The sequence below is a fragment of the Chenopodium quinoa genome, unplaced genomic scaffold (assembly GCF_001683475.1).
Source record: "Chenopodium quinoa cultivar QQ74 unplaced genomic scaffold, ASM168347v1, whole genome shotgun sequence".
NCBI lineage: Eukaryota > Viridiplantae > Streptophyta > Magnoliopsida > Caryophyllales > Amaranthaceae > Chenopodium > Chenopodium quinoa.
In genome coordinates this window covers 2,574,646-2,588,452 of record NW_018743196.1, presented here as the reverse complement: position 1 = coordinate 2,588,452, position 13,807 = coordinate 2,574,646, and the positions used below count along the sequence as shown (strand labels likewise).

General features: G+C 33.9%; 2 protein-coding genes across 2 annotated transcripts; one reads left to right on the top strand and one right to left on the bottom strand.

The window, feature by feature from the left end:
* Positions 1–1,111: 1,111 nt before the first annotated feature.
* Positions 1,112–6,345, top strand: LOC110733151 (F-box/kelch-repeat protein OR23-like). The gene is made up of 2 exons (XM_021913175.1): positions 1,112–2,268; positions 5,868–6,345. Exons 1-2 carry the CDS (start codon positions 1,301–1,303, stop codon positions 6,157–6,159), a joined length of 1,260 nt encoding a protein of 419 aa, XP_021768867.1. The 5' UTR covers positions 1,112–1,300; the 3' UTR covers positions 6,160–6,345.
* A 467-nt stretch (positions 6,346–6,812) lies between these two features.
* Positions 6,813–7,809, bottom strand: LOC110732944 (putative CCR4-associated factor 1 homolog 8). Its single transcript, XM_021912930.1, has 2 exons — positions 7,566–7,809; positions 6,813–7,477 (listed from the first exon to the last, which is right to left on the bottom strand). Exons 1-2 carry the CDS (start codon positions 7,807–7,809, stop codon positions 6,813–6,815), a joined length of 909 nt encoding a protein of 302 aa, XP_021768622.1.
* Between the last annotated feature and the right edge of the window lie 5,998 nt (positions 7,810–13,807).

The following is a 13,807-nucleotide window of genomic DNA, read 5'->3' as shown; positions in this document are numbered from 1 at the left end:
GCAATCCTAAATTGTTTAACTAAAAATAATTAAGTCATCTATAGTTTTTAGGTATTTGTTCTTTTTTGTAGAATATATTATTGCCTAACTTAAAGGTCAGATAATATTAGAAGAGCAAGTGAGTGATTTTCGCCAAGATTTTTTCTTACAACTTTGGTTTAATATAATTATAAATTAAATAAATTATTTATTTATTATTGATAGATAGTTGTATGTGTAAAAGTGGTGAGTACGTAGAATATCTTCCTTATAATATACTTTAAGATTCATGTAATTTTTCAGTCAAATTGTTTAGCTTTTTAAGAACATGACCAATATAATTTAGGTCAATATCAACAACTTCACATAGATTTAAGTTTAACCAATAACATTAATAAACAAACTATTGGGGAATAAAGCATATTTACTTTACACGAACTTATTCGCTAATACAAAAGACATGTACAAGAAAAGTCTCTTTAGAAATTAGTTAGCTTGTTAGGCTCAATACATAACCAAATTAATTAATTAAGCTCCGAGCCTCCAATACACATGTTAATCTATACTCCGTATTATTAATTAATGAGTTAAATGTAATAGCTTGAACAAATCATTGACTGTGGTTCAAAGCTTGCCTAACTCAATTTGATTACATTGATCACAAGAGTTTAAAACTTGATCGATCACTAAGTAATACAATACGTACCTAATTTGCTCGATTTGGCTAATTAATAAAAACCCTAGTTAGCTAGTCCCAAGATTAGATATTTGTACATGAGTGAACATAACCATGTGCTTCGTATAAAAGAGTATCATTTAGCACTTGACAAATACTTGTATCGAACCCTCAAATTGACCGTCTTACAATAAAATTAACATATACCCACGTTATGCAAGACTTATTGACTACACAAATCCTATTTATTTTATTTTTTGTCAAATATTATACACAAATTTCCAAAAGTCAACTGATCAAATTTATCCAATCTTATCCTGCCATATACACTCTCACAAGTACAAGACCCAGCAGCCTGCCACATGTCACAATCTCAGCAACTATGTCCTAAAATTTTCCCATTAAATAATAATAACACCCACAATTAATTAATAAAAAGACCCATAATTAATTAATAAATTCCTCATCTTTAAAAATTAAAACCAAGATAAGACACATTCTTAGTTTCAATCAAACAAATTTCTCCAGAAATCAAAAAAACCGCATATTCCATTTCCCCTGTTTTCTCACTACATCATTTCCAGAAATTGAGGAGAGAGAAATCGAAGAAGAAGGGTTTGGAAAAAGCTTGAATTGCAATAAAAAATGGCGGATTCATCAAAAATCCTCCAAATTGATGAAACCCTAACTTTAATTCCAACCCTTCCAAACGATCTCTCTGCTTTGATCCTCTCTTTCATACCATACCCTTTTCATGGCAGATTGAAATCAATCTGTAAATCATGGCGTAATTTCTACTCATCAAAAACCCCATTTTCTCTTCGCCATAATCATCTTCCTCTTTCTTCACTCTCTCACCTCCTCTGTCTTTTTCCAGATGACCCTTCTCTTTCTTCCCCTTATCTCTTTGACCCGACCCATTTAGCTTGGGCCCAACTTCCTCCCATGCCCATCAACCCACATGTTTACTCTCTCTCTAACTTCGCTTCTCTTGCTATTGGGCCGAATTTGTATGTGTTGGGCGGGTCACTGTTTGATACCCGGTCTTTTCCGATTGATCGGCCCATTGCTTCTGCGTCTGTTTTCCGGCTCGATATGGCGGTTGGGATGTGGGTCCCACTCGCACCCATGATCACCCCACGTGGGTCCCTTGCGGCGGCGGCGGTGGCGGGTGGGAGGATTGTGGTGGCGGGAGGTGGGTCAAGGCATGCGATGTTCGGGGCAGCCGGGTCACGGGTCGGGTTTTCTGAGGTGTATGATGTTGAGAGGGATGAGTGGGCCCCACTTGCTGACCTTCCCGGGTCACGGGCCGGGTGTGTTGGGTTTAGTGTGGGTGGTGGGAGGGAGTTTTGGGTGATGGGCGGGTACGGCGAGGCGAGGACGATTAATGGTGTTTTGCCGGTGGATGAGTATTATAAGGATGTGGTGGTGTTGGAATTGGAGAATGGTGGTGGTGGAACGGAGGCGGGGGCGGGGCGGTGGAGGGAGGTTGGGGATATGTGGGGGGATGAGGAGAGAGCTAGGCTTGGAAAGGTTGTGGTGATTGATGATGAGGAGGAGGCAGGTAAGAAATTGCCTAGGGTGTTTATGCTTGATGGGAATGACATTCTCAGGTGAAATTTCATCATCTTTATTACAAATTTTTAAAATTTTGTTACTCTATTTGATAGTAGTTTTTAAAGTTGATTATTTGTTTGCATTGTTAATTAAGTGTACAACAATTGGTGATGATTAATTGTGTATGTTTAGTGTAATTAGAGTGTGGCAGTGTGCTAATGCTTTGTTTGGAGGATTATGTTAAAGTAATTGCTTTATTCTTTTGTTAATTTGAGTCTTTAGAATGTTTCAAGGACTATGAGTATAGGATAGTGTTGCGCGTGCCTTTGGCCAGCTTTAGATACTGGGTTGGTTGCAAGGAAAGATACTGCCAAGAAGTTGATTTCGTTAGAATGTTTTGTCAAGTTTTAGGGTAAGGCATAATCTTCTCATCAATTGTCAAGCAATATAAATACAATGCAATGCTAGGAAGTCTACCTGCGTTAGATTTCTAGCTTTAGCCTAAATTGACTCCGCTGCATTAGGTAAACCTTCCTAATACAACTCTAATTTTCACCCCGTAAGTGGAGTTATCTAGACATACCAAATGTCCAAATGTAAGATATGTTTTCTAATATGTTTAATATATTATTGTGGGCTCGATTGGTTATGTAGGTTAAATTAGCCATCCTTTTGGATTCTTGTAGATAAGAATAGTATATTACTCATTTTGAGTATTTGTTACATTGTTGATTCCTTGCTGCTATGAGCATCTTGAATCAAATTGAATGGGTGTGCTTGGTCTTTATGTCGATGCTGTGCCTGATGTGAAGTGTGCTAAATCTGCTAATGCTTTGTTTGGAGCATTATATTAAGTAATTGCTTTATTCTCTTGTTTGTTGGAGTCTTTAGAATGTCTGAACGACTATTAGTATAGAACAGTGTTGCGCCTGCCTTTGGCCATTTTTAGATGTTAAGTTGGTTGCTTGAAAGATCTCAACTAGAAGTTGATTTTGTTAGAATGTTTTATCAAGTTTTAGGGTAAGGCAGTATAATTACGATGCAATGTTAGAAAATCTACCTGCCTTGGCCTTCTAGCTTAAACCTAAATCGACTCCACAGCATGAGGTTAACTTATCTAACACAACTCTAATTTATACTCCGCATGCAAAGCTATCTAGGTATACCAAATGTAAGATGTAATTCCTAATATGTTTTCATTATTAATATGTTATTGTGGGCATGGTTGGTTATGTAGAGTGAATTAGCCATCCTTTTGTGTTCTTGTCGGTAAGAATAGTAGATCACCCATTTTGAGTAGTTTTATCTGTCATATTGTTGATTCCTTGCTGCTATGAGCATCTTAAATCAAATTGAATTGGTGTGCTTGGTCTTTTTGTCGATGCTGTGCCTAATGTGAAGTGTTCTACATGAATTTTTAGTTCAATTTGTTGGGGATGGAGTGTGTTGCTACGAATGTTCAAGTTAAATCTATTAGATGATACCTGTCTTGTTGTTTTATGTATATTGTGTGCTTAGAACTCTAGAAGTTTGTTTTGGAGTGTTGCCTTGTCAGATTAGGGAGGACTTAGAGGAGTGATATTGACAGAGAAAAGGGATTTTCCTGATTTTTAGTAATGGTGATTATGTGATTGCATTGTAATTTAGGATTGTGAATGGATCAGTTGTTTGTATGTAGAGTAATAGTACTAAACCGTTTGGATTAGGATTAGGATAGGGGAATGACAATGGATGTGTTACTGTGTCAAAACTAAAATATTTCTGTAAATAAAACTTGGGAATGAAATGTTTTGGGAGAGATTAGTTGAGCACTTGAGCTTGTTATTACATTTGCATGGTTTCTTACACTGATGTGAGTGATGTCATGTTTGACTGTGCAGTAAGACTGTGCAACTGCAACTGCATTTATTGAGGATTACTAAGCAAATGCTTTTTTTCTGTTGTTGACTGGAGTCATAGTATATTTGAAGAGTTGATTATCTAGTTGTGGTGCATGAATATGTGTGGGTTTGGCCACCGATGAAGGTTGTTTAGAAGGAAAGAGTTTGTGAAAATTTGATTTATCAGAATGTTTGCATTGTTATTGTGGGTACATTTGTTTATTTAGATTAAATTAGCCATCTTTTAACCAAATTACCTGTTCTGAGTAGTTCTATCCTCTATTTCTTGTGTGTATTATGCGTATTTTAAATTAAGTTAAGTGAGGCATATACTTGTTCTTTTTAATTATGCCATGACTTATTTTAAAGTTTCTCACATGAAATCTTAACAGATTCTTATCAATAATGAAAATCAGCTGCCAATAAGCTCAAATTTTGATTTACAAAAAGTGTTGTGATAATCAGCAGGAAAGTTGTCAAGAAGTCTGATCTGTATTCTTGGATTAGAGATGAGTCTGGTTTGACCTAGAATAGGTTTTGCTGATTATTTTGTATCTGCTTTTTTTATTTTTGAGTACAGAATTCTGTTTTGTGGCTCTGTTTCTTTGTTCAGATGTATCCCTTCAAACTTTTGAAGTGCTTCTACTGTTGCTAGTGCCTATTACATATATGATGATGCTTGCTAGTGTTGCAATGTGCATTTTATGCACTATTGAAGTTGGCGACGCATTAAAATGATATTGCTCAAGGCTTTTCTTGTGATATTTAAACGATGCAAAATCATGATTATTATGCCATTTTGTCGTCAAATTTAAGTGTAAAGCTTCTAGTTTAGGCTATTTATGTGATTTATCTTTATGTAGAATCTTCCCGTGTCTATTGCTTTCATGATCGTCTTTGAATTAATTTCCATTTATGATATTGAAGTCAAATCATGATTCCTCGTAGCATGCATTTTCCAGTATGTTCTTAGGTAGATTTCTGGTGGTGTAGATTATTCATCTTCCTAATAAAAATCCCCAGAAACATCCTTTGCTGGTACATTTTATATGACCTTATGGCCTGGTGTTCCTTGGTTGCTTTAGATGACAGAATAGGTACTAATTCAATTTGTGCAGTGTTTTTCCTTAAATGAATTTCTAATGCGTTGAATAAAATGTGGGTGTTTGTTTTTCATTTTGAGGTGTGTTTGGAGATTTGGCCACAAAGCCCGTGTATAAGACCTCGCTGAACCTGTGAGTAACTTAGCAAACCTCACATCTTCCTGCCGCTTCAAAGAGTACATGAACTTTAGTAAAGCATCTTATGTTTGCGAACACCTTTTCAGCAAGTTATGAAGCCTTAGAAGTTACTCGGAGAACCTTAGAAGTTAGAAAGCAAAAGCCTAGAGAAGGTTTTTTATTTTATTTTATTTTATTTTATTTTATTTTATTTTTTTTATTTTTAACTTTACAGTTAGTGCCTCTTGTGTCCTGTCCCTTCAGTTGTATTCTGAACCTTTTCTGATGTAGAGTAATACTTCTACTTCTAACTGAAAAGGGCAAATAATGCTGGACATGGAATGCTACAAATAACTGGCAATCATGGCACAGAACAGAAACTATTTGTCTTTCCTTTTCAAACAAATTGATTTTGTTGATTCATAATTTGTCAAGTATAATTGAACATTTTCATGATTTACAGGAAGATGTTATTACAGAGTATATGTTTGTGTGACATAAATGATTATTTATATTTTCTTGTGTGATTCCATTTTGTACTTGAAAATGTTACAGATATAACATGGCATCAAATCGGTGGTTAAAAGAATCAACTGTTCCAAGAAAAACTCAGGATGGATCACCATTTGGCTTCGTAGCTCTTCGAGGAGAGCTCCATGTGATCTCCCTCCTCCAGGGAGTTGAATTGTCAGCAATCCGAAGATCAAGGCATCGCAGAAGGGGCACTATCCTGTTCATGCAAATTTATGACCCCAGAAAAATGTCATGGAGATCTCTCATTACCAGGACACCTTTCCAATTTCCGCTAGATTTCAAAACTGCAGTTATGTGCACAGTTCGTGTGTAGTCTACATTTACATTACTCATATAAATTGAATTTGTGCGACAGTATAGTCAACAAGCAAATCCATTGCTATGTATATATATATAGTTCACTGATTTATATAACTTTGTACCATTAGTGTGTTCATTAGTTCATACATGTCATTGTACAGTTTTCATGAGATTGGAATATAATATTCTTAAATTAATATATTGTGTGACTTAGCCTTTTAGAATATTAGAATTAGAATATTGTTTTAAAAGGCAGATTAAAATGCAAAACTTTTTCATGCTCGATTGGTACGTACTGCTTGAAATTACTCGAGTCTTTCACCATCGTCTACCTTGATTACTCATCTCTGTAAAAAACTTATTCTCGGAGATAGTTTTCACGCAAGTTAGGCTCCAATTTATTGCTTTTTTGTGTTAGAACTAATAAATGTGACAACTAAATTAAAAGGTGTAATAATGTGACAACTAGATTTGAAAAACGGATTTAGTAAAATTGTAAGTTAATATTATTGCTTTTTTGTTTTGGATTATCAAAATTAGGTGAAATTAATTTTGTTCTCTATCATATCCTTTTATCCAAAAAAATTTAATAATAAAAAAAATAGAAAAAAAAATCTATCTCCATTGAAAAATAAACAGTGAAAGAACAACACATAAAATCTCTTATTAACAACACAAGGGAATTGAAGAAACTACAACACTTGATGATGGAGCATGTACCATAGAGGGCACATTACCATAAACAACATAAGGGATGCCCAATACATCTCTTACTACCTTATGCGGCGGAGCTTGTATCCTCGAAAATGGACTACGAGGCGCATAGAAGACCATAGGAGCGTTAGGAAGATACATTGTATTATGATGACGCATATGAACAGCCTCTTGAATATCAGTAGCATTACTTATTTGAGATGGAGATAGGCCGTAGAGTATCCCTTCAAACTTTGTGTAGTCTTGAAAATTTTCGAAGCGAGAGTATCCCTTCAAATCCCATTCAAAGAACTTGCTTAGAAGTTGAGCCGTTGCTAAGCTATCCGACCCTGCATGATGACGCTTTCCGAGTAGTTTAAACCCAACCATTTGAGTCACTTTCCCCAATCCTAACACATATTCACTCAAAGGACCCAAGTAGTTCTCATAGTGCTTAACCATTGCTTTAAGATCGTAAAACCTTCCAAAAACCCTCTTAACTAGTTCAAGAAATTGGTCTTTCGTACTTGGTATCGACAATCCGAGCACACTACTAATCAAGAACGCTAAGTCGTACATACCATGAAATGTAACCCACTTGATTTTTCCATGGAATTTTTCCACAATGTTACGAAATCCTACATACTTTGAATTTGTGAAATATACTCGTGGTTTCGCCTTGAACGTACGTCCGAGGATCACATAGATTGAACTGCCAACAACCACCTATCTTCCCTTCATCATCACATAGACTTAATCCGACTTGAAACAACTTGCAATTGCCGGTGTTGTACTTCATATCTTCGTATCTCATCAACTCGGTTGCACCTCGTGGTGTAACGCATAAGAATGGAGTGAAGCGCGTATCAATACAAACATTGTTGTATAATGCTAATAAATCAGTTAGATTTTTCATCTCTTCATCGTAGTTATTCAATCGTACTTGAGTGATTGATAATGTTGAATCCATGACTTTAACTCTCCTCTCTTCTCTCTTCTCTCTTCTCTCTTCTCTCTTCACTCTTGTCTTGCTCTATTTGTTTTTGTGTTTTGGGTGAAGTTGTATTATCTTTGCTTCAATGTAATGAGGCGTATATATTGAATTTATGCTGCTAGTGTACACTTCCGTGCACCCTAAGTAAAAAATAATCAAATCATGATTATTAGTTTTGGAAATTATATCAAGTTAAAGATAATCCGTGAAATTTTTGGAAATTAAATCAAATTAAGATATTATTTCCCTACATTTATGCTATTATATTCGATTCTAACGCTCGGGTTGTGGTTTGTTAACGGCTCGGCGTAAACGTATTTATCCGGGTTCAAACAGTTTCGAGTTGGGAATGGTTTCGGGTTAGAAATAGTTCGGTTCTTTTTCGGTTCAGTTTATAACTAGTTAAGTTCTTTTTTGGTTCAGTTTATAACTGGTTTGGTTCTTTTTCGGTTTAGTTTATAACTAGTTCGGTTCTTTTCGGTTCAGTTTATAACTAGTTCAGTTTTTTTTCGGTTCAGTTTATAATAATGCTCAATCGATAGTAAACATGTGTGCATAATTAAATTTCATTTAAAACACCTTTTAACTTGATTTTAATATTCTCTTTATAGTAAGTAGTTTGTAGCCGATTCGTTTATAAGCGATTCGTTTCATAAACGATTCGGTTTGCAAGCGGTTCGGTTTATATACAGTTCGGTGCAACGGGTTGCGGGTTGTTAACGGTTCAGTGTAAACGGTTTTTATCCCAATTCAAATGGTTTTAGGTTGAAAGCGGTTTCGGGTTAGAAACAATTCAGTTCTTTTTTTTTATTCGGTTTGCTTCCAGTTCGGTTTAGAACTGGTTCGGTTCTTATACGGTGTAACGTTATTCGGATCGGTTCGATTTCGGGTTCACTCACATACAGTTCGGATCGGTTTTCAGTTTCAAAAAACGGTTTTTAATCAGTTCGGTTCTCATTTGGGTCGGTTTGTTTCGGGCAGTTTAACAGGTTTTAGTTTGAAATTTGACAGCCTGATCAAGTCGAGCTTGGCCCAATTTAGTGTGGGTTTTGGGTAGATTTTTTCGGCCCAAAATTGGGTCGGGTCCGGCCCTGCCCAAAAAAATAAAAAATTTGGGCGAGCTTGGGAAATCAATTTTATGCAATTTTAGTTATTTTTTTGGTCCAGCCCGAAAAGCCCCCATGGCCTGGGTAGTTTGGGCACACATATTCTAGCCCGACCTGAGGAATAAACTTACTTTTTTGCTCTCAGCCCGACCCACCCATTGATAACCTCTAGCTTATATATAGTCCTAGCCTCCTAGGAGCTATGATAGCATTACCCTAAAAAAAACATATAGTAGTACACATTTATTCAAAAAGAATTTGTTTTTTTTTTTAAAAAAAAAATGATTTTATTAATCCCACCTTTAGGCGATTCACTGTGAATAATCCCAACTTTTGATTATTATTTAATAATCCCACCTTTATTGATCTTTTGTGACCGATAACTTGTAAATTAGGTAACTTGTCTTTTTTTTTTTGAAAGATGACACATGTCACTTAGTGATTGGTCAAAAATTAAAAAAAAAAAAAAAAAAAAAAAAAACTCTTTCTATGAGAATGGCTGTGGCACTTCTGCTAACCATACTCTCATCTCAACATAATATCTACGTATTATTACTAGCTGGACAATTGACATCTCTATAAACTTGAGAAAAAGAAATTACTCACATTGTTAATTATAAGCATTATCAACCATACACTTGTAAATAGATTAGACACAATTATTAGGTTGTGCATGGCTATAAAATTAGGCTCTAAACTCTTTTACAACACAATAAATCAAACATTGAAATCAATTATTCAATATGAATAACAATAAGTTGTGTGCTTGTTTAATAATTCTCCTTGCCTTTATGATGGTGGGTGAATCAGTTCCGCTCTCAAACATCATGGAGTTTGATGAGCTTGCAAAAGTACTGATTGATGGTGGTGGTGGTGGTAGTGGCCACGACACAGTTGATGATGTTGGCAATCGCCTCAGTGGCCTTGTTTGCAGAAAATTTTGCCGAGACCTTGGTGAATCTTGTGGGTTTGGCAAAGGGGTCTGTTGCTCGGACTCAACCTGCTATGATGGTGCTTGCAAAAGATTGTGCAAAGCCAAAGGTGAAGCTTGTGGGTTTGGCAAGGGGGTCTGTTGCTCGAGCTTACATTGCTTTGATGGTGTTTGCAAAAAAACGTGCAAAGACAAAGGTGTAGCTTGTGGGATTGGCAAGGGGGTCTGTTGCTCGGGCTTACATTGCATTGATGGTGCTTGCAAAAAAACGTGCAAAGACGCAGCAACCTCCTTCTCTAATTCCCATCTAAACTTCCAAACTTTGAAAAATTTGACGTTTACAACCACTTGAAGAATCATTTTGATTATTGCTACTCATCTAAACTTTTATTTTATTTTACTACCATTTTTGCTACCGTTTAATGGAATATGTTACTATTTCCGTTAATGGGCCCCTCCTTATTAATTTATCTCTCTCCACGATTACAACCATATCATTGCTCTCATCCTCCCTCAATCTTCTATTCAATACTCTCAATCTCAACCTCCCAAATTTCTCCATTGTAGATTTTTTAATTAGAATCGCAAATTTGTTAGGTTAAACTGTATCATGATTTGATAATAACTACTATAAGCAGATCATTCCTAGAAAGGGTGATTTAATGATTTTCAGAGGAGTCGGTTTGGTTAATGATTGAGGCATTTGCCAAAAACCAAAACTTGTTCTTCAGGAGTTTGTAGCCTCAAATCAATGATTGAGTATTGAGTTGGAAATTATCAAAAGCATGAGCCCAACAAATTAAATCATGAATATGTTGAGATTTAATGCAGGACTCTCCTATACATCTGGTTTACACCAATTTAGGGTAATTTTTTGCCTTTTTAGGTAACTTTGAACGTAATATGATTTTTTATATACACAAAAGAAGAAAAGTTTTATAAGGGTAATAAAATTACTTTCAATCATTAATATTTGAATTAGTCATTTAAAATGTGATTTTTTACCAATAAAGTGTAGATTATTTTTATTTGAATTGGGTTACTTTTATACATATTCGAGTAGCTTTTATTCATTTTAAGGGTAACTTTTTATCACTTAAAGAGATCTTTATAATAAATGTATAATAATTATTGTATACCCGATTTTTGTAAAAGTTTGTGAAGAAACTAATATTGATTACTAGTTGGATAAAATTGTAATACAACCAACTATACTTTATTTCAATTTGTGGTTCTCGACAACGGATCTGAGTACTACATGCATGCAGCATGTATGCATGATGCATCAATTCTTCAGGAGCAAGCCCTAGTTAACATTTATGATAATTGACAAACTTTATACCCTTACATATACTACGTATATGTTATGTATGTCCATTGAGTATAGAGAAACTTTAAGCTATTCCGTGCCTTAAATTTTAATGTCGTATAATATAACGACTTAATTTATTACAATTAATTACTTCATTTGTCTCTTATTTTTTAATCCAAATAGAGTGAATCTATAAAAGATAACTGAATTATGTGATTCATTTCATTGTAAAACATGACTTTTGAGAAAATCATTCTATAATTTGTTAAAAAGAATAATAATTCCACATTTGATCGGTTTGTTCTTAATAATCTTACTTTTTGATTATTATCTAATAATATAATCGCACCTTAAATGATAACCTGTCCTAATTTTAAGATAATGGAGCGATGGCCTGGGGGAATGACCTAGAATTCATCACGGCCCGCAAATAAGATAAGATTTTTTTGATTAGGTTGTTTGTTTTAACATCATACAAAATAACAATGATTTACGACAATGGAGTGATGGACTGATGTGAAATGGTCTATAATTCACTACGTACGGCCCACAAATAAGATAAGAAGTCAAATTTGTTAATATAAAGAGGTTGTTAGAAATGGAGATATACAATTATACACATGATTAATGCTTGATATATCAAATTTGTTGACAATGACTTTAAACCCAAATATGTGTGAGTAATTATTTACAAGGAATTAAAGAAAGAGAAGATGTCTATGATACTCTATTGCTATTAACTTATTACCATAATAGTGTCAGAGGTCGTACGTGAATGAGTACTTATGTAAATATTTTCAAGGAGTGTATTTTCTTTTGAAATATTGACAAATGTTTGATTGTTTAGTTGAGGTGTTGACATATATATCAATGAGTATTACCAATTGATTGTTGGTGTAGTGGTGATTGAAACTATATTTGATAAGGAGGACCCGTGTTCGATTCCCCCACAACAACAATTGGGAGGAGATTGAAACCTAACCATCCAAAATTAATCCCCAAATCTGGATTAGCCCAAAGGCCTTTTTATTTTCTATACGCACGAAGTCATGAGTCATTATATGTCTCCTTTTAGTGAGCATTTTGGCGGTGGACTTAGTATCCCTTTCATTATGTTTTTTTTGGGGAGGTTTCGTATTCAATTTTAACTAGCTTTTTGGCCCGTTTAATACACGGGTTATTACTTAGGGTTAATTATATGAAATAATTGCTTTATTTCTAAAACTTAAAGGAAAAAAAAAGACTGAGGATGGTAAAACTGTGAAAGAAGATGAAGAAATTTATTTAGATATATATACATGAAGATTGTGAAATATGAAAAGATATATTAGTTTAAATTATATTTAAAGTCTAGGAGATGAAAAGATTATATTTATTATAATTCATATGTTTATGTAATAAGTACTAATTAATTGAACTTTATTTTATTATGGTGGAAATGGAACACTTCATTTTCTCACTTGAATATAAATATTAAGGGAGGTGACATGTGTTAGAACAATTTCCATAAAAATTGTTGAATTGTAAATTAATTCTCTGTTTGCGTCGGTTTAAAAACTTATTCCCATAATATTGTCCACGTAGGATTGGAAAAAGGTTTTTTTTATTTATTTATTTTTTAATTTTTTACAAAGAACCGCAAACGGTGATAGCGGTTCTATACTTGTTATAAAACCGCTAACGTCATTAGCGGTTCTTATATTAAGTTTTAACTTGTGAAATTTTCTTATACAACAACCTAATACAAGAACCGCTAACGACATTAGCGGTTTTATAAGTATAGAACATCTATCACCGTTAGCGGTTCTTTGCAAAAAAAAAAAAAAAAAAATAATCTACCAAACCTACGTGGACAATATTGTGGGAATAAGTTTTTAAACCAACGCAAATAGGGAATTAATTTACAATTCAACAATTTTTAGGGAAATCTTCCACATGTGTTATATGGGGTATTGAGTGACTTATGATGCCATGTGTCATATAAAAAAATTGTGGTTTATGTTTTTAAATACTAAGTATAAATATAAATATAAATATAGATAGTTGTTAAATACTCCATCCTTATTTTAATAAGTGTAACAACTCGAGAGGTTGTGATGAGTATGTATGTCTTGAACCGTTTTCACAAATCCTCTTGTCTTTGGCGGAGATTGATCTTTATGAATATATTTCTAACCGTTTTTCCTCAAAAATAAAAAAATAAAAATAAAATAAAATCGATATATAGTTTTAGACAATTTAATTGACTTAAATATAATAAGAGGTAAGACAGGTAGATGACTATTAAAAAATTATAAATGAAAAATAATAGGGTTAATAGTTTTTTTTTTAACACATGGTTAATAGTTTATTAAAAAGTAATGAATATGAGAGGAAATAAATAATGAAAAAAAGTAACAGTAGATTTGGGTGACCATGAAAAAAGAAAAATATAATATTTCAATTTATAATGTATTTTTTTGCCAAAAGAAATTTAACACTTAATAAATTAAAACACGGACGCATTTGATGAATGTAACACTTACTAAACACCAAGGGGGGGTTTAAAAAAAAACCAAGGGAGTATGCAATATATGATACAATATGAATTTTTACGGTTGTTCTACAAGATTTGTAGTTTATTCA